Consider the following 20402-nt stretch of genomic DNA (forward strand, 5'->3'; position numbering starts at 1 on the left):
GGCTCTTCCTGGGCTCTTCTGTTCCACTGATCTCTTTGTCTATACCACTGTCCCACTGACTTGGTTACTATAAGCTTTATAATGCGTTTTGAAACCAGGTATTGTTAGTCCTCCGGTTGTGTTTCATTTTCAGAGTGATTCTGGCTATTCCAGGTCTTTTGCATTACCATAGGACTTTTAGAATCACTTTGTCAACTTCTACAAAAAAAGCCTGTTGAGATTATGATGGGGATTGATTGCATTGAGTCTATAAATCACTTTTGGAGAGAACTGACATCTTAGCAATAATGACTTTTGTGAGTATGAACATGGTATATTTCTTCATTTATTGAAGATCTATAGTGATTTCACTCAGCAAGGTCTTGCAATTTTCAGTGTATAGGTCTTACACATTTTTTTTTGGTCAGACTTATCCTTTTTGGTCTAAAAAGATCTTAATTTCTGACTTTTCACTGCTAGTGTATAGAAATACAATTGACTTTCGTATATTGATCTTGTATGCTAGAACCCTGTTAAACTTAAAACAGCTATTTACATTTAAATTAATCAAAATAAATACAATTCAGAACTTAGAAGTCCAGTCAAACTAGTCACATTTCAAGTGCACAGTAGCCACATGCATCTGGTGGCCACCATGTTGGGCGAGCAGAGACAGAACATTTGCAACATTGCAGAAAGTGTTACTGGAGAGCACAGCTCAAGCTCCAAGGAAACAGGGATGTTGTTTAGAAGAAACTAACTCCAGTTACCTCCACCTTCATTTATTGAAAGATCTCCATCATGTTTTCAGGCTGACTTAGCGTGAATGTTGGTCCCTAGCCCATTCGGAATCATCTCTGCACACTTTGATGGGATTTGATAGCATTGCTTCTCTTCTTGGATTTGAACCTATATCCCACAGTTTGGAAAACCCCTGGGTGAAATTGCACCTCTAGGAGCTAACAGTTCTTTCTTGTTCCTTAGTGCAGTAGAATGAAAATAACAGTGGTGCCTGAACCTCCTGTTTCCTTGGGCTGCCTGCAGACCCCAAGAATCCTTATAAACTTCCATGTGTCACTTAAGTATTTAGTGCTATTTACTCTTTCAATTGTAATTTGTATTAAGGTGCATCAGGCTCTCAAGAAGCTTTGTCATTTCAATGGCATTGCCCCAGTTGGGTCAGGAGACTGATAAGGAACAATCACAGTATTCTCAGCACCTTTATTTAGCTTTTCCAATTATTTTATGATCATAATTGCTACATTTCTGAGTTGCACGTCCTAAATCTTGGGTTTGTCAGTGGAAGGGTGTTAGAATGTAATAGAAGTTTTGAAGAAAATAGAAACATATGGTGTGGAGCTCTTCCACACCTCATATACCTGCTTTTCAGTGTAAACCAAATCTTAAGTCACAGAATGTTTTTCAGGTGGCTTACAGTGGGACATAAAGCATGACAAGATATCATAAATTAAAAGTGAGGTGACACAAGATAGGAAAAGAAGACCTTGGAGCTGGTCATAATGTTAAAACTGCGTTTCTCCACATCTGTGGCTTACCGGTGGGTCACAATTGGAGGCCCCGGTACCACAGCCGCCAACGGAATAACTTGTCAGACATACAGTTCACGGTGTCCACAAGATAAACACAAACCAATTTCTCGGGAAAATTCTAACTTGTTCACACAGAAGCCGGATAGGAATTGTTCCCAGGAGTCCTCATAAAGAAAACAATGTGTGATATAAGGAACACCGTTCTCCACCACAGCCTTATTGAGGGCACACAAGTGACTTTCTCAGGCTTGTTTCCTATAATGGTGCTCTGTACAAGAGTAGTTTGGGGAGGTGGTCGAAGAGGGAGGGGTGGGCGTGGGCAGTGCAATATGACAAAGGTCCCCAATTCTCTGCTAAATCCATCTCCATCCTGGGATACTTTAAATATAGGTGGTGAGTGAATAGATTCAGTAGCTATTCCTTTAAGGAAACCACTAGAAATACTGTCTCCCTCATCTATATTTCAGGAAATATTGGGAGGTAGATGGTTTATCCTCTGCTCGCCGGCAAATGTCTACTTGGCTGGTTAAGTCCAGGCTTGTATTCAGCAGTGTAGCTGGAAGTAAGTTAATGTCTTTGTACAAAATATGAGGCCCCTGTCATAACACCTGTCACTCAGGATGCCACTGTGTCCTGATCTAAGACAGGCTAAGGCAGTAGTGAATTTCTCATGATTTGGCTGCTTTGGATCTCTTCCAGCGCCTAGAGGAGTAGCAGCCTGCAGACTGGCCGGAGTTCTGTTCCACATATCAAGGCTGTTGTGACTCAGCCTGAGAATCTCCGAAGCAAGAGAAACAGGCATGTTGTGGCCAACAGTCTGCCTTTCAACAATGCTGTTTCCTTCTGTAGCTTCCAAGATATGCTGAGGAATCACTAAGCCACCAAAGATGGAAACATTTTTATCCACCAGTTTTCGGTCTGGGAAATAAAGCCAGTGACTTTGTTTCCGGAATAGTATGTCGGTGCCCCCTCTCTCTGGCAATGTTTGGGGAGTGGTCAGTGGACTCCTAGTGTGAGATAAATCCCTATCATCTGTGTAGCAGAGAATGCTTGCCTTCCTTTCTGTCCAGTGGGGCTCTCTAGCTTGCTTATCCTTAAGTGCTTTCTGATCATAAATTAATCAGTTAAAAAGGAAGACCAGCCCATACCCCTGTTTTACTCTCCCCTAGAAACTTTATATGCTCTTTGGAAGCATATAATGCTTTTGGTGCGGGCTTTCATGGAATTACATTGCAAGCTCTACCTAAGAATCAATGGACAGGACCTATGCGAAGCGTGTATCCCCAGCCTAGAACAATGAGTCCCTCAGGGAAAAGGCTGATAAAGGCCGATCAAAGTTACAAACAAACTCATCTTGTTTGGGACAGATTTCTCCTTGAGGAGAAGAATATAATGGCATGGCCTCTGGTGGAAGGGGCCTCATTTATAACTTGCTAATTTCTTAGGTGGTACATTGGCCTGAGGAATCCAAACTTAGAATTTTTAAGCATTTTTTAAACAAGTAGATGGTTTGCATTCTGCGTGGAATGTCTAGTAACCAAAGCAGCCTACAGTTCGGGGAGCCCTTTAAAAAAACAGAACAATTGGGACGCCTGGGTGGCTCCATCCATTAAGCATCCAACTCTTGAGTTTGGTTCAGATCATGATCTCATGGTTTGTGGGATCGAGCTCCATGTCAGGCTCTGTGCTGACAGTGCGGAACTTGCTTGGGATAATCTCTCTCCCTCTCTCTGCTCCTCCCGTTTGCGCATGTGCTCACTGCCTCTCAAAATAAATGTTAAAAGAAATAAAGAACAGTGTTCAGGGTACAGCTAGGTGGAAGTGTGCTGACAGACTATCGGTGCATTGAAAATGTGCCTGGGTACATCTTTTCTGGAAACGAATTGGGCAATAGATAGCTAAAATCTTAAATGAACATACTCGTCCAAGAAGTAATTTTACTTTTGGGAATTTACCTAAGAAAATAACCAGAGGCAGAAAAAAATTGATGTATTCGCGAGTATGTTCAAAAGGAAGAAACCTGAGAAAAACCTGAATGTCCAGCAAAAGGGACTGATTAGGTAAATGCTGGAATGGGGTCATTAAATAACAGATTATAGAAGTACATTTAATGCCATTTCCACTGTATGTATTTAAGTGAAAGGAGCAAGTTATAAAACAATATGCTTGGTATATTTTTATCAAAAAGTAAACATGTATGAATGCATATTTATGCACACATCTACATACCTATGTAAATATGCACATATTAACACTATAAGGCAAGTTATCAGGACATTCAGTAATTGATTGTGATGGTAGATTATGTATGCTTTGTATTTCCATCTTTTCTGTTTCCTCCAAATACTTTGAAATGAATATAGGTAACTAATACAAACAGAAAAAAGGGTAGGCATAGCAGAGTTTAGAAGCAGCAGTGCATCTTCCCCCAAGGGTAAACTTAGCCTCAGCTTCCCCCCACACGCTCATCACCACTAGATATCCTTTATCCAAGAGGAGGTTGGAAATACCCCGTGTGTGTCAGCTGGTCTTTATGGAACGCTGTGCTCTACGGGACTCCGTGTGTGAACTTCTCGGGGCTCCACAGCAGGCCCTGTCAGCCCCACCACAGGGCTTGTTTCCAGGCCTCTCCACAAAGGATTTGCTTCCCCATGGGTTTGTACAACAAATAACATTTGACAAGTCCCAGAAATGAGGCCGTGAGTCCAAACGTTTGGAAGAGATCTCCGTAGGGGCAGCATGTGTATTTAGGCACATCACAGGCACTGGACCGGGAGCAGACCCTAATCTGGCAGGAAAAGGCTCTTGCCCTGTGAGCTCATCAGCTCGACAGCAGGCACGCCAGGGCTGATGAGATAAGCAGACATGTCAGTCCTTTCTGCAGCTGATTTTTCCAGTAAACTTGTTCCCCTGCTCCCTGAAGGGCTGCTGCTGGCCCAGGGCTGTGAGTGTGCTGGACCCAGCTCCTCCACGTCCTGCCCACACCTGCATCAGGTGTCCGTTCCATGTGGAACTGCTGTTGAAGACCTAGTGGCCACACAACAACTAGACAATGATGGAAAGTGAATGATAACACAACAGCTGACATGTGTAGCACAGTTGGTTACACGTATGATGGACTTAATTCTCATAGCCAGGCTTTCAGGGAGTTGCTTCTTTTAGCCCCGTTTTGTAGATGAGGAGGCTGTCTTTGAAGGGGGTCAGTGAAGTCCCGTAGGTCGTGAGCCGTGGAGGCAGGATGGGATTGTCAGTCTGTGTCACGATCTTTGGTCTTGAGCATCTTTTCCTGGTCACCTTGTAGACCCGACACTTATGTCACCATACCAGCCTTTCTTTCCATACAGGTGGCTTCCTATTAAAAAAAGATTCATTTATGTAGCACGTATTTACACACCTCTAATTGGTACTGTACTAGATACTTAAATAGGTCTGTGGTTCTCAAAATTACAAAAAAAAAATCAAAATGTAAGTCAAACCCTTAAGTCATACCCTTGGTTTTTTTGTTTTTTGTTTTTCAAATTGTTCCTGTTCATTCTTCTCCCCTTCGCTCTGTTTCCTCAGTATGATGTCTACACTTGTAGTGTGGCTTTCTTCAACTCCCACTTCTTCCCAGAAGTGGCCCTTGTGAAAGTCACCAGTGCTTTTCTTGTTGATGAAGCCAGTCGTGGTGATGATGATGGTGATGATGCCTTCAACTTTTCTTTCAGTGTTTGATGATGCTGACTGCCCCCCCTTCAAGTTCCCTCTTGGTTCCATGAAATCATTTGCTGACAACCACGAAGGGTCTGAGAGTTTACCTTAATTGCAGGCTAACGAGTTAGCCTACACAGCTTCATAGATGCTGGCAGAAGATGTGAGACTCATGGGTCAGAGATCAAGGACTTTATTAGTCACCGCACCACATCACACAGCATGACCTTCATGTTTGCCCCACAGTCTCCCCCAACCCCTGCCAAGTCCAGTGAGAATGACATGGGGGTGGGTCCGGCTCGGGTTTACATACAGTGGGTCTGTGCCACTTTTTATTGTTAGCTTTATTAAGATCTAATTTATAAACCATAAAGAATACTAGCAAGTCTAGAATTCAGTGTTTTTTAGTGTATTCGCAGTCATGGCATGGTCATCCCATGCTTTTCTTTTCACCTGCAGGTGCCCTAGATCAAAAAATAGCTCCTTTAGGGCAACTTGGGATGAAATTCTAGCTGGGCTTTGGATCTACAGAAGGTTGCATGCTCTCAAATTCCTCTGCACCCAGTGCACCGACCCCTCCTCCATCATCCTGTGCAACGCATCTCTGAGGATTGTAGCTAACTTGGACCTGGAAATCTCCCTTCATGCACTAACTCTGTCTTGTTCACTTCCTAATACCCTTTCCTCAGTGTCTTCCCTCAGCCTGTCCTCAGTTTATGCACTTGAGGATTTGGTCTCTGCTCATCCCGGCCCTAGCACGTGGGAGCTGAAGGAGGAGCCGGGAGCGAGCAGGACCTGCTTCGTAGAACTTAACCATCTGACAGACACACACATGAAGCAACTAACACAGAGTTAAATATTTCGGTGTAAATGTGGCCAGGCTGTTGGGGAAGAGTGGGTCTGCTGGGTAGGGAGTCGGGGGGATCATGAGTATCTAAGAAGTGGCCTTTGATCAGAGTTCTGAGAGGGGAACTCGAAATAGTCAAAGGGAGATAGAGGCACCCAGGGAGGAGGCACGTGGGCTAGCCCTTCACCACCTGCCCATCCTCTTTGCTCAGGGCTCAACACTCCCTATGGGGCTTATGCCAGGACGCTCCTGACTCTCCAGGAACTCTGGACCCAGAGATTCACCCCAAATGAGCAGTCAGCCATGCGTGCATCGGGCCCATGGGAGGGCTTCAGCATAGCTAATCACAAATGATTTATGTCCACTTCTATTTCTTCTAACTTTTAATAAAAAAATCAAAAGCTATTGTTTAGAGACTGCCAGAGAGGTACAAATATGTTCTTAAGAGAATCAATGAGTCAGATTTTAGTGAGTTTCCAAATGTCATGCCATTGAAGCAGTATGACTAGAAGTGAAAAGAATATTCATTACAAGTGAATTGTGAGAATTTCACTTAAATATTCCCTAGCCAGGAGATTTCTGGAACAATTAGAATAATTTTCAGCTGGAAATACTGGGCCTCATTTTCCGTGTCCGTGTGTGTGTGTGTGTGTGTGTGAGAGAGAGAGAGAGAGAGAGAGAGAGAGAGAGAAGCACAAAGCAGCTCAGAGAAGGCTTTCTGGACCCTGTATTAGAGTATCTTCTATAAAACAGCCATCACGTCTGTTGCACACAGCTCCCTTTTATTAAAGACCATACTGTGCCCACTTCCACCAATCACAAATCAATTACAAGCCTGCATGCTCTCTCTGAAATAATGACAGCCATTTTTGCAGGCTCTGTCTTATCTCTCTGTGAAGGGAATAATGCCATGACATAGGAGCAGAGGGGAGGGGGAATTGCAAAATGATGAGGCCATTAGAGATGCCTCAGTAGCTCATAGAGTAGTGTGAAAACAGCAGATCGTCCGTGGCATCCGGTGTTTCTGTGATTTCCTCTCTAGGTAGTTCCTGAGGATAGGTCTTGCCTGAGGGTGGAAGGATGCGTGCATGCTAGGGTCAGAAATACTAACGTGTGGGTATTTGCAACACCTGTTCTTGCAGAGAGTGTGACTCTCAAATAATGTAAACAAACAAAAAGCTAAGGAAAGGTGGAATTTGAGTTGTTGTAAAAGAGAGACCAGCAGATGAAAGTGAAGAAAGAAAAACGAGAGATTTCAAAGGAAGCTGTCGCCATGATGAGGGAGGCATGAGTATAAAATGGGATTAAGCAGGACGACAGCTTAGCTTAAACTATGCCTTTGTTCAATTAAGAAGATATGCACCCCCTGGATGGATGAATTGGGACTAAGGTTCACCTTCTGGAAAGCAGCATCTTTGTGGGCTTAGAGCTTGGCAAGCAGACAAAGCCTTTGGGCAAAGAAAACAGATAACCTTCCTCCAAGTGGACTCAGTGAGCTGGTGGTCTGGACTGGTCTGAGCAGTAAAGCATGAGCTGGATTTGAATGTCACACCAGTGGCTGGGCATCTTTGGTGCAGCGACCACTTGCTCAACCACAGGAAGTGGCCTGGATTTAAGGGATGTTTCCATTCCCGTATTATGAGGTATGGTTTGGCTTCTTCCTTTGCATTCAGGGACTTAAGAGGACCATAATCTTCAAGTCTTGGAGACCTAGGACAAAGTGAGCAGCATCAGCATCACTAGGGAACTTGTTAGAGATGCAGATTATCTAGCCTCACCCCTGACCTGCTGATTCACCCTGGAGGTAATTGCAATGCCTGCTAACTTTTGAGAACCACTGTTTTAGACTGATGAAGCTGGGTTAAGAAAACCTTACCTGAACCTAATAACATATCAGGTACGCCATTGCTTAATAACGTATTCAGAGAGTCTGTTAGCCAAGGATGTGGGACAATGCTTGGGCAAAGCATCTTCACATAGATATTTCTGGATTAGAGACCGCTGAGGTTTCCAGAAAGCTAGGCATCTGGGCTTCTGTTACAGCATTTCCCAAACTGTTTTCTCTGGAGCAATCGTTTCCTGCAAGATGGCAGTTGATGTTCTTTGAATAATCTGCGTACTCTACCCTCCTTTCTCAGAGTCATTGTGAACCATGTGTTGTCATATATGGATGGTGTTTTGGCAATGTGATTTTAAAGTCTCATTCTCTGGAATCAGATCACCTGGGTCCACTCTGTAACTTAGTCACTCAGCAAAGTCATATAAGGACGTGCTAGTACTCGTGTGGTTGGTTCATGGACTCTTCCCCAACAGACTCACTGAATTGGAATCTGCCTTTTTAATGAGATCCCCAGGGGATTTGTATGTACAGTAGTTTAAGAAGTACTATTCATAAAGCATGTTGCTTGACCTCTCTCTGCCTCGGTTTTCTCACTTGTAGCATTTTTTTAATGTTTATTTTTGAGGGGCGGGGGAGCCAGAACCTGAAGCAGGCTCTAGGCTCTGAGCTGTCAGTGCAGAGCCCAATGCAAGGCTTGACTTGCAAACCATGAGATCATGACCTAAGCCTCAGTAGGCTGCTTAACTGACTGAGCCACCCAGGTGCCCTGTAAAATAGCATTAATAGGGCTTATCTCATGCTTTGTCATGCATGAGAAGTACCTGGAGGGTTTGTTAAAACTGAACTGGGCACCTGGGTGGTTCACCTGGTTAAATGTCTGAGTCTTGATTTCGGCTTAGGTCATGATCTCTGCTCTGGTCATGATCTCGAGGTCATGGGATTGAGCCCTACGATGGGCTCCGTGTTGAGCCTGGAGCCTGCTTGGGATTCTCTCTGTCCCTCTCTACCCCTCTCCTGCTCACACTCTCTCTCTATTAAATAAATATACTTAAAAAAAAACAACAACCCAAAACCAAACTAGAATGGCTCCACCCCTAGAGTTCCTGACTTAACGTCTAGGGTGGGGCCAGAGAATTTGCATTTCTAACAACTTTGCAGGGGATGCTCATATAGTGGATGTGTAGACCACATTTTGAGAGCCAGTGTTCTGGATCATTCTAAGAACATAGCTTTTTCCATGCTGACCCTGTTGTCCTTCACGAAGCATGGTGTTTCAGTACTCAACTTTATGTGTATAGTTTACCCTTTTTGCTGTTTTGTTGGAATTAGTAACAGAGTATGTAAGGAGGAAAAAACTCAGATTGCCAACCCCAACAAACAATATCTAGAAACGGATATCAGCCCTGGGATTCTCTTTAAAATGTGCTTTTCCAGCAACTATTCAGGTGATGGTGATGGCCCAGGAACTTCACCCTTGGAGAAGTACTTTCACAGAGATTTTTAAAGGATTAAGTGAATTCTGTCATGTAAGCCAGTTAACACAGTGTCTAGCACAGATTGTACTTAGAAAACGTTAATGTGACTTTCACTTAATATATGCTCAGACAAATCCTGTTAGGTTAAATAAAATATTTATCAAACTCAGTCATGGAGCTCTTGATTCCTGGGAGATGTGTTGACTTTTGGGGGAAGTAGGGTGTGATTGCAGGGGTGCTCCAACTTTCCCACATAGGGAGTGTTCTCTGAAGTCAGTTCTCAGCCTGGTCCCCCCCACCCCACCCATTCTGGCTTTTTAAACATTGATTCTGGGGTAGACTGCCAGCAGATCTCAAGGCAGTGGCTTTTGGGACTTCAGGAGACCCCGCGTTTGAGTTACCATAGGAGGAGACAGAGATGGGAAAGTGCTGGGTTAGAGTGGATGCTATTGGTGTTTGTGATGGTGTCCTTTAAGAGCCAGCGCCCCCCAGTCCTAAGGCACTGGGCAGTTGGCTGCTATAGGCTCACAGCTACCCCTTCCCCAAAGAACTGCCCTGGGGCTAATGGGAACAATTTTCTCCTTTTCCCACCTGGCAGGTCCTGACCAGTGACTGACTGACATGGGCTACCAGTCCTGGCTCCTTGCCTCAAGCTAGGATCAACTCTGGTACATTTAAAGGCTCCCGAGGTCCCATGGAGTCAGGCTGAAGCTGGACTAAGTTTTGATAACATTCTTGCTAGGCTCCTTTTCTCACTGTGTCCTTTACCCACTTTGTCCTCGGGGCACTCGGTAGGTCACCATGTCTCAGACTCTGCTTCTGGGAAACCCAGCCCTGTCAGTGCTCACTGGGAAATTTATCCAATTTGCCACGGACACAGAGGGGCTGGAAATGACTCCATGTTAGAATAACGGACATAGGTCTGAAGGAAGAAAGGAAGTGTGCCTGAAATTTCAGAGGAAGGATATACTTACATGTGCAAAATACCATAGGAGTCGAAAGAAAGTTTCCAGCGTGTGGGAGTGGTGACCTGGGGGTCTGACAGATTCTTCCCCAGGCTTCCACCAGCATCATCCATGCCTTGCTTCTGTCTGGCTTTTCCCAGGACTTTGGCTTCTCTTCTCTGTCATCCTCTTTCCTAGCACCCTAGCATCTGTATGACTGTGCATTTACATGGCACCCGGCATCTTGGTTGGGAGGATGTACTCTCCCACCTTGTCCCTGGGCTGAGGTCCATTTCAGGTTCTTGGCATCGTGCCTCTCCATCCCTCCCTGTGCCTACTCAAACCTGCTCATTTGCTTGTGGGTCTGTTCCTGGTTTGATGAAACCTGCTCTTGTTTTCTCCCCTTGTGTTTTCTTTTCTGCCTGTGTCTGGGGCTGAGACAGTGACTGCAACCTGTGCTGCTTATGTATGCCCTCTGTGTCAGTCCCTTCTCCACGCTGCCACCGTGTTCTGGGCCCTGAGCTTGTCACAATGCCTGATCTTCTAGAATCTCTCCTGATCTCGGCTCCTGGGTTGCTGCTCATGTCTTGACGTCCAGCACCTCCTTGCCCTTCCATCTGGGCTCATCTCTCTGAACTTAACCTTCATTTCTCCTTGCCTGGGGTCCATCACCGTGCCATTTCCCATCATGGCTCTGGGCCCTCGTGCCCATTCCTGTCCTGCCATTGTCTGCTCCCAATATGATAAGTGTGATTATCAAAAGGCCTATTTTCCAGAGATTTTATAAGACAACCTGCAATTTCCTATCCTTCGATGGGAGAAAGCCTGGTAGTTCGGGAACTAAAGAGAAAAATGTGAATTATTCAGGGGATGCACTTCTTCTTCTCTGGTTCTGCTGGAAGCTGACATCATTAATAAGAAAAGTAAATAATCCTGGAGGTTACAGCAAAATAAAATTTGAACTAAATATGAAAAAGGAACGTTTTACACTCAATCAGCCCTTTGCTGTTTGTGTTAGTTTCTTATTGCTGTTGTCACAAATTAGGCAGACTTAGTGGCTAAAAACAACACAGGTTTATAACCTTGCAGTGGTGGAGATGAGAAGTCGGAAATGGCTCTTCCAGGGCTACAGGGAGGTATTGGTTGGGCTGCATTCAGTCTGGAGGTTCTAGAGGAAAATTCACTCCCTTACCTTCTGGAAGCTGCCTGCATTCTTTGGCTCATGGCTCCTTCCTCCATCATTAAGCCGTCAGTTAATGTCACTCTGTCAGGATATGGACATTTTAGGGAGCCATTATCCTGTGTAACCCACTTTTCATGGTTAATTTGGAGAGCTCTGCTCCCGCCAGAATACTCCTTTATGTGCTGTTTTGTACCCCTTCTCATTTATCCATCATGATAATGTCATAAAGGGGGCACCAATATCAAATCCATCGTAGGTATGAAGAAATCAAAGCTAAGAGAAATGAAATCACAACCCAAGGCTGCACATATTGGGCATTTGCTTGCATTTGTCTTATCATTTCCTATCCTGTCTTTCCCTACCTCCAGCTCTGCCCTCTCTCTGAAGTACCTAGCCTCATGGGAGCTCACCTGTGACCCCTGAGGGACCAGCCACATCCAGGAGAGAGTCTGCCTGGGCTTAGGGAACAATGGTGGCCCAGGAGTTTTATATCAGATTGGTTTGTTTGTTTATTTATCAGCACATTTTTTCCCTGGATTTTTAAAAAAAAATTTTTTTAATGTTTATTTTTGAGACAGAGAGAGACAGAGCATGAATGGGGGGAGGGTCAGAGAGAGAGGGAGACACGGAATCTGAAACAGGCTCCAGGCTCTGAGCTGTCAGCACAGAGCCTGATGCGGGGCTCGAACTCACGGACTGTGAGATCATGACCTGAGCCGAAGTTGGACACTTAACCGACTGAGCCACCCAGGGGCCCCTCCCTGGATGTTTATATACTTCTTTATCCTTAACATCCAATATTTTTATGAAGTAAAATGTGTACCTCAATTGTTGTGATCTTCATAAATTCTATCAAGTAGATAATAGGCCATTTCAGTCTGAAGATTTAGGTCTTATTTTCACCCAGGAAAGTGAGCTGATAGATGTTGGGGTATGATTTGATTTCCGTTCCCTCAGCTTCTGTCTTCAGGAGTACCAGTTATTCACCTGGTGCTTCCTGGTCTGGTGTCTGTTTTCTTTGTCAGTTTGCCTTCCTCCTGTCCTTTTATCTGTGCCTTTTTTTGTGATCCGCCTGTCCAACCTCCCTCCCCCCATCACTGTTTTTATACACTGTTGATTCTACTGTTCACTTCCTGTGCCCTTGTGAATCCTGCAAATGGCATCGTTTGTTTCCCATAATTCTTTTGAGGTTGATTTTCTTTCTTCATACTTTTCCTTCTCCACTCACCTCTTGAGTCATGGTCTGTAGAGTTCATGTGCCGGCCTTGCTCTCGGTGTCTCCCTTCTTATCCCCCCACATTACTTCACTGTTCAAAACATTGGAGGTCGGAGGAAAAGCTCTGTGTCTGATGAGCTGTCTTGTCGGGACCTATGCATTTTTGCTTGTTCCCCCTCACACAACATCCCTTTGTTTACCCTGTCTGTGCCTTTTTTTTTTTTTTTTTTTTTGTCCTCAGCTAAGAAATTGGTGGCAAATAGATGGATCTTGGCTATGCCCGTTACCCACCCTCTTCCACATTTGGAAATGAGGGGGTGAAGGGTGGGGAGTAGTCACCCCTCATCTGAACAACACATGGTATCTGTAGGCCATGCTCTGCCGCCAGGTGGCCTGCTTTCAGATCCCAGCTCTGCCACTTGCAAGCTGTGCCAGCCCAGGCAGGTAGGTGCTTCTCTGAGCCTCAGTTTCCTCCCATAAACAGTGGAGGTAATAGGTCATGATCTCACGAGCCCTGTGTCCGGCTCTGTGCTGACAGCTCAGAGCCTGGAGCCTGCCTCAGATTCTTCGTCTCCCTCTGCCCCTCCCCTGCTTGTGCATTGTCCTTCTCAAATATAAATAAACGTTAAAAATTTTTTTTAAAAAAGAAAAGAAGAGATCAAAGTGTTAATGATGATATAAGTCAGTTAGATTAGAAAATACCCAGAGCCTTGTCACTCCCTTTCCAGGTCTGAAGGGCCTGCTCAGTAGTGAGAAAAATGGGCTAAATTTTTTGGCGACTCATCTCTTCTGAGGCCTTTCCCTGGGTTCAGCCAACGTTTCCTCAAATGAGGACGCATTCCTGGCATTTGCCAGAATGCCCTCTACTTCCTCCCTGCACTGTTTTGGGAGAGGGAATTGTGTCTGGTGTCTGGTCAGTTCTCATGGTGTGAGCAGGTTGTTCCAACTCTTGCAAAAGCGTGTCAGAGCATGCGGCAGAAGGTGGGCAGACTCAGCCTTGATGAGTGCTCCCTTCGGTGGATGCCTTGTATCGTTCTTGTTCGGCCATGTTGCTTACTTTCTGGAATGGGAGGGGGTTATGGCTGCCCCTCACACTGCCATGCTTTTACAAAAAACCCACTTATTTTATTACTTTCAAGTATAAAAGCCATATTTGAGGCAGAAAGTCCAGAGAATGCCAAAAGGTAAAAAAGAAGAAAACCATCACCTGCAGTCTCCCTGTCCAGCCTGGAGCCGGTCAGATCGAGGCCTTGGTTTCTCTGTGTTTCTTGGCTTTTTGCTCACTGCCCTCCCCTGCCATCTCATTCCCTTGGGACAGCTGAGCACAGTAGCTCTACCCTCTCTCATATCCCAGTCCTGACATCACTGATGGGTCCGTGGATGGATGGAAGCAGGTCACACGTATGCTGGAAGCATTTACTTTGGACAGGAAGTGAAGATTGCTTCATGGAAGTTTCCGGGCATGGAGGATGCCATAAGTCCTAAGGTTTTCTGAAATCCAACTAGACAATTAAAGCACTCAATTTTACTTTGGGAAAAGAAAATTAAATAAAGGCAGTGAGGATGGGGTCTTGGTGAAAAGACGCTTGACCTGAAGCTGGAAAAGCTGGCTAAGGGACTTGCTGGCTCTGCCTGTTTACTCGGCCACACAGACATTTGGATTCTGCTAAGAAGAGCAGAAGTAATACACATGTCACACAAGGTTGGGAGGATTAAGAAGGAGATTCAGGGTCTGGCTCATAGTAGATGCTTAATAAATATTCACACAAGCTGCCTCCTCATGCACGAGCCTTACCAGTTATCTTAACTTGCTGCTGTTGAAGGGTCTCATTCAAACTCAAAATATCACACCTGAGATGTAGCATGGTGCAGACAGAAATGCTTGTGCATCCATCTTGATTCTAGAAACGGTTACCAAGTCTGGAGGTCGGGCACGGTGCTGTAGATGCAAGGGGCAAAGTCATGCCCTTGGGGAGCTCATAGTCTAGTCTCCAGTGGGAAACGTGTGTAGGCAAAAATGCATGGAAGGTTTGCACCATACAAAAGAGAGTGACTAGCTTCCAGAAGGTGGTATGACAGGGGAACTTGCTAGAGATGGTGATGGGCTGAGCATAGGTTTTTAAGGGTGAGGGAGTGTCCCCAGGCAGACAGAAGGTTCCAGGCAGGGGAAACAGCAAATGCCAAGGAGGAGACGTGCCAGGAAGCCCCCGTCCACACCATGCCTGGGGACACAGATAGCCTGTGTGTGGTTATCAGGGCACCAGCCAAGGAGCTGGGGGCCAGGCTGTTTGTCACTTGAGGGCCTATATTTTCAGGAACCTACCTGAATCTGTCTTTGGGGGAACCCTGTGGGCTCTGCTTAAGAGATGAAGGAAAATGGGAGGAAGGCAGGCAAGTGCCAACCTTAGACGCAGGCCAAGCAAGGAACCAAGGTGTTGAGAGAAGGCCTGTGCCCTGTATTGCCATTAGGCACCTGCATTCTTGAATCGGCTCCCTAACGAAGTTTATACCTGCATTAGATCACTTGCAAAAGCCAGCCACGGAGACCCCTCCTTATGGAAAGCCTTGGCCCCAGGGGTGTGGGGACAGTTGGGGCTTCCCAGCTGGAGGTCACCTGGTGCCCTGTGATGATATGGTTTCTGCTCTCCCCCCCTCCCTACCTCTGTCCTGCAGCAATGGAATGGCAGGGACACGGCCCTCATGGTCACCCGGGTGGTCAACCACAGACGCTTCTCAGCCACGGTCAGTGTGGCGGACACTGCCCAGCGGAGCGTGAGCAAGTACCGCTGTGTGATCCGTTCTGACGGCGGCTCTGGTGTGTCCAACTACGCTGAGCTGATTGTGAAAGGTGAGTGCCCCCAGCGTGTGCTTCTCCTGCAGGCCTGATTTCAGGGGCTGCTGTGGCCCCATCCTCAGAGGGTGCAAGGAACTGAGGTGCCTGTTCTCATCTCCTGCTGCTCCTTCCTGTTATTTGAAGGACACAAGATTTCCAGTCCCCCATTCCCACACTCTGCAAAGAAAGAAGTGAAGTTACTGTAAAATCATGGAATTTTGCATTATTCTTCCAAGTTGAGCCTTACTCATAAGGTCCACTTGTGCAAGCCTGTGGGTCTATAACATGGAAGACATCTCCAAATTTGGCTTTATTTTGCATTTAAAGTTAGAATGAGCCAATGTCCTTGTGTTTTGGTTGTGTTCTGTTGCCATGTTCAGAGAATAGAATTATTTCTGAGGGATTGTTTATTGAAAATTCGATGTAATGACAATATTTCAGAAGGACTTCTGAAATAACCCCCACCCTACTGGCCTTGATTCAATTCTTTTCAATTTTCTTGTTCTTGTTCACCTTGAGGTATTGTTGACATGCTTTACATTAAAATATGCACATTGCTTCCTTTTCTGATTCCTCCAAGGAGCCGGATATCACATTTATTTTTGAAAGCCTATATAATCTTTGTTTTAATGCTTAATGGTTGTATACTATTTCATCAAGTGAATCATCCCATTTCTTAAAACCTCCCTATTTGTAGTCATTTAGGTAATTCCAGGTGTTTTCGTTTTTGTTTTATCTTGCCTTTGTGCATCAATTAACACCTCAATGGAGTTCTTCCAAAAGAGAACATTTTTATTCCATTGAACCAGATTATTTCCTTGGATAAATGCCCTAGGGGTAGAGTTGGTAGGGCCAAAGAATATGAGCATCTTTATGGATTTTTCTTTGTGTCGTAATACTGCTTTTGCAAAAAGTGGTTTGACAGTTTACCCTGGAAAAAAGTAGCATATGGATGTACTCATTTTCCAGCATTATGTTCACCGATTAAAATTTTAATATAGCATAACTTACTGAATGAAATAATGAACCTATTCATCTTCTGCTAGCTGTAGAATGATACCCAGGGTGTATGAAAGTGAAAACCTGGATCGACTCCCTAGAAGTCTCCTGAGTTGGTTTTCTGGGACAAAGTATGGGTTCGGGTGAGGGCCTTGACCTCTATTTGCTGGACCCCATGTAACCGATAGCCTTGCCTGAACCTAGATTGGGGGTTATAGTCTGAGAGTTTCTCTCCTGGGCTGTCCTGACTCTAGATGGATATTCACACAGCTGACCAATTGTTATCATTCAGGTCTTAGCTTGAACATCCTCATGCCATCTTCTCTGAGAGAATGTCCCCAGCCCTTGTGCTGCTGGGTGCTCTCTATCGTGTCACCTTGTGTACGTGTGATTAAGTACTTATCACACTTCAAAATTTTATTTTTCCTTTATTCATGTTCTTGGTAGTTCTCCATCTTGCCCTTTAGAAGACGAGCTCTGTGAGAATCGAGGCATTTTTCATTTTGTTCATGGTTCATGAGGTCCCCAGACTTAGCCACGGGCATGGCCCAAGTGCTGAGTTTGCCCAAATACAAAACTGCCAGCGTTCAACTGTTTTGACCTGCGCGGTTGGTCATTTCGAAAGGCTCAACCTTAAAATACTTATTGAATGATGGATGCGTAAATGAGTTATTGGCCTCAGCAGGAACTCATTTCATCTCCATAATGCCATGTACACTTAAGCTGAAGATCAACAAATTAGGCAGTCATGAACAGAACAATCAACAGAGGGAAAAATCATCTTAAAATCATTGACATTGAGTGCCATTAATACATAAAAGAAAGCATCATTTCAATCACATTAGGCTCATATGTCTGCTGTTTTGGTAACATAAGATTGATTTTGGTAACACAGTGGCCTCTGCAGGCCTTTCAGGCACTAGGTGAATATGTAATTTCCTGAGCCGCCCCCTGCAGAAGTTCATTATATCCCTCCTGTGGCAGCCTCCTGCTCTGCGGTGGGGACCCACCAGAGAACAGACTGTGTTTGCTCATGCTTTCTCTCCACGGCCTGCCCACACCTTGCAGGTGCCTGGCACCAGGCCGGTAAGGAGGTAACAGGATGAGTGAGTGGGGCAGCTAGTGTAGCACTCTGATCTTTTTGCACAATTGGAATCAGAAAATGCTTGGTTTATTCTTCCTTTCCGTCCCAGTTGTGGAGGAGGAGATGTGGGTTACCAAGTCCCAAAGCCTTTGGGACTGAGGATGGCATCTCCATGGGGAAGCATCATTGCCTTGGTTTGAAAGGGTGGTCAGGGTTCATTGGGACAGTGATTGATCCTTTGTGGGCTGTGCATGGGCTGGGGTTAGGGCTTCTGTGGGAACAGTGCACTGGCCACGTTTCTCACTATGATCCGGGAGCCCTGCTGCCCCCAGTGCCTTTACCTACAGCGCTCGCTGTTCTCTTTTCAGGGACGTGCTGGGTGTCCTCCTTCAGAGGTCTCCTTCACAGTGCGCCTTCTCTGCAACCTGCTCCCCTCTTACTACATCTTGAGAAAGGCTTTTATGGCAGGTGCCTGGGTGGTTCAGTCAGTTGAGTGTCTGACTCTTGATCTTGGCTCGAGTCATGATCTCACAGTTCCTGAGTTCGAGCCCCACATCGGGCTCTGAGCTGACAGCACGGAGCCTGCTTGGGATTCTGTCTCTCCTTCTCTCTCCCCTTCCCCCAATAGCACAAGTGATCTCATGTGCACGTGCTCGCTCTCTCTCTCTCTCAAACTTTTGAAAAACAAAGAAAACCTTTTGGGATAGCACTTGTTTGTAGCGACCATTATTTTTCCTTTTTTTAGTTGGTGGCAAGCTAGAAGCTGAGCCCCTTGAATGTAGAAGTCATTTCACATACGTGATCTCATTTAGTCCTAACTATGGCACCATACCTTAGTTTTATTTTAATTCATTTTACAGCGGGGAGAACAACCACAGCCAGGTTGAGAGACTGTCCTAAGGGGCAGAGCTGGGGTTCCGCTGGGTGTTGGCTCATGCTATTTCAGCCGTCTTTGGACGGCCTCAGGGTTGTGACCTTGTTGGCACCTGGTGTCATGATGTCAAAAACAGTGTTGAAGGCAACCAGACTGCATGCAAACTCATGACAAGAGTCTCTGGAGCTGCTGTTAACTTGGCCTTTTAACTCCTGCTTTCTCCATCACTGCTCCCCTCCTCTCTGGAGTGGAGTACTTACTACCTTCCAGATTCCAGGGGAAATGGATTTATTTCTTTTTACCCACACACTCCTAAATAGCTAACGGTTGCCAAGCCAAGTAAAATGAAAAGCAGGGGACACCCAGAAGCAGCAGTGATGTCTGGCCAGGAACCCATGTGAAGGCAGCATCTGGGGGAAAGTGTCCTGTGACTCACTGGCCTCTTGGAGCCCCTGGCCATGACTGAGCAGGATGGCTAGATACTTTAGTACTGAAATATTTACACTTAAAGAAATATTTGCACTTAAAAAAAAGTAGGGGCACCTGGGTGGCTCGGTCGGTTACGTGTTCGACTTCGGCTCCGGTCATGATCTCGCGGTTTGTGGGTTTGAGCCCCGTGTTGGGCTCTGTGCTGACAGCTCAGAGCCTGGAGCCTCCTTCGGATTCTGTGTGTTCCCCTCTCTCTCTGCCCCTCCCCTACTCACACTCTGTGTCTCTCTCCTTCAGAAATAAATAAACGTTAAAAAAAAAAAAAGGAATAAACATAAATCTTCTTTCAGGAAATGGAGAAAATTTGAGAAGATGAAAGTATTTTCAAGGGCTAAGTCTTGTCTTAGGGGATGGCGCTCCCCAAATGTAACTTCCTGTTCCTGGTTTACACATCACACAGATGGTGTGTGCTGAGGGGGAGGCAGCTGACCCCTGCCATGCCACGTGTCCTAGAAGGAAAACCAGCCCTGGGCACATTTTCCCCCAGGTTTTCTTCATTTTATTCCAATTCAGACACAGGAAAGTGCCCTGATGCATGGGTTCAAATCCAGGCCTATCTTGTCCCAGCGCTATGACCTTGAACATCAGCCTCTTCCAATAAAGCTGGCTCATCTGGGAATAGAGATGTAGGATTACCTACCTCAGAGTGGTGTGTGTCCAGCCAGAGGATTCAATGAGACAATGGATGTAGAAGTTCTTAGAACAGTGCCTGGCTTGTTGCCCTTAGAAGTGTTTGTTAAATAAACAGTCGTGGTTCGTGTGATTTCCCAGGTAAGAGAGTAAGAGATGGTGAAGGACTGGGTGGGTGTGTGGGGATAGGACGCATGACCCAGTGGTGGTTTGATTGCTATCTCTGTGGCCTTGGAGAAGTCATGTAAGGCCTCCTCTGCAAAGGGAGACTGGTGGTCTCTCCCCATAGAGTCATGTGCTGATCATGGGGAAAGGGAGGGAGGAGATATAAAAGTGGGTGCTGACATGTGGGCTTGTTTGGGTTGACAAGTTTGGGTCATGGATCATGGGGTTTGGGTCATGGGGTCCATGCTAGGTCAGATGCCCCAGGTCCCCTCCTGTGTCCACCACTGGTGAGCTAGGAATCTTGGGAGAAAGGAAAAGTAGCTGTTCCTTCTTGCGCTCAACCATCTGACCACATGGCAGCACTCGTTCAGAACTCAGGCCATCCTGCATTTGGGAGGTCACAGGGTCCCTCGGTGCCCAAGGGTGCCCAGAGATGGGTGGAGCGCCCTCTGACAGTGTCCATAGCAGGTGTGTGCACCGTGCCAAGTAATGTCTCTGTCTAAATAGGTGTGTTTATGGCTGGCTGGCTTGTGCTTCATGTGCTATCCCAGGATTGTGAGCATCAGCGCTTCAGAAGATACCACCTAATTTGAGTGTAGGTAAT

At 45.7% G+C, this 20402-nt stretch overlaps 1 protein-coding gene across 3 annotated transcripts in view; it reads left to right on the plus strand.

Moving 5' to 3' along the window:
- The window catches only part of PTPRT (protein tyrosine phosphatase receptor type T), an 800956-nt gene that overhangs the window by 98928 nt on the left and 681626 nt on the right, over positions 1–20402 (plus strand). For all 3 annotated transcript variants that reach the window (XM_042930943.1, XM_042930944.1, XM_042930945.1), the window contains exon 5: positions 15398–15572. In XM_042930943.1, coding sequence (XP_042786877.1) covers positions 15398–15572 — 175 coding nt within the window. The remainder of the gene's footprint in view (positions 1–15397; positions 15573–20402) is intronic.

Source organism: Panthera leo, chromosome A3 (genome assembly GCF_018350215.1).
Source record: "Panthera leo isolate Ple1 chromosome A3, P.leo_Ple1_pat1.1, whole genome shotgun sequence".
NCBI classification, from domain to species: domain Eukaryota; kingdom Metazoa; phylum Chordata; class Mammalia; order Carnivora; family Felidae; genus Panthera; species Panthera leo.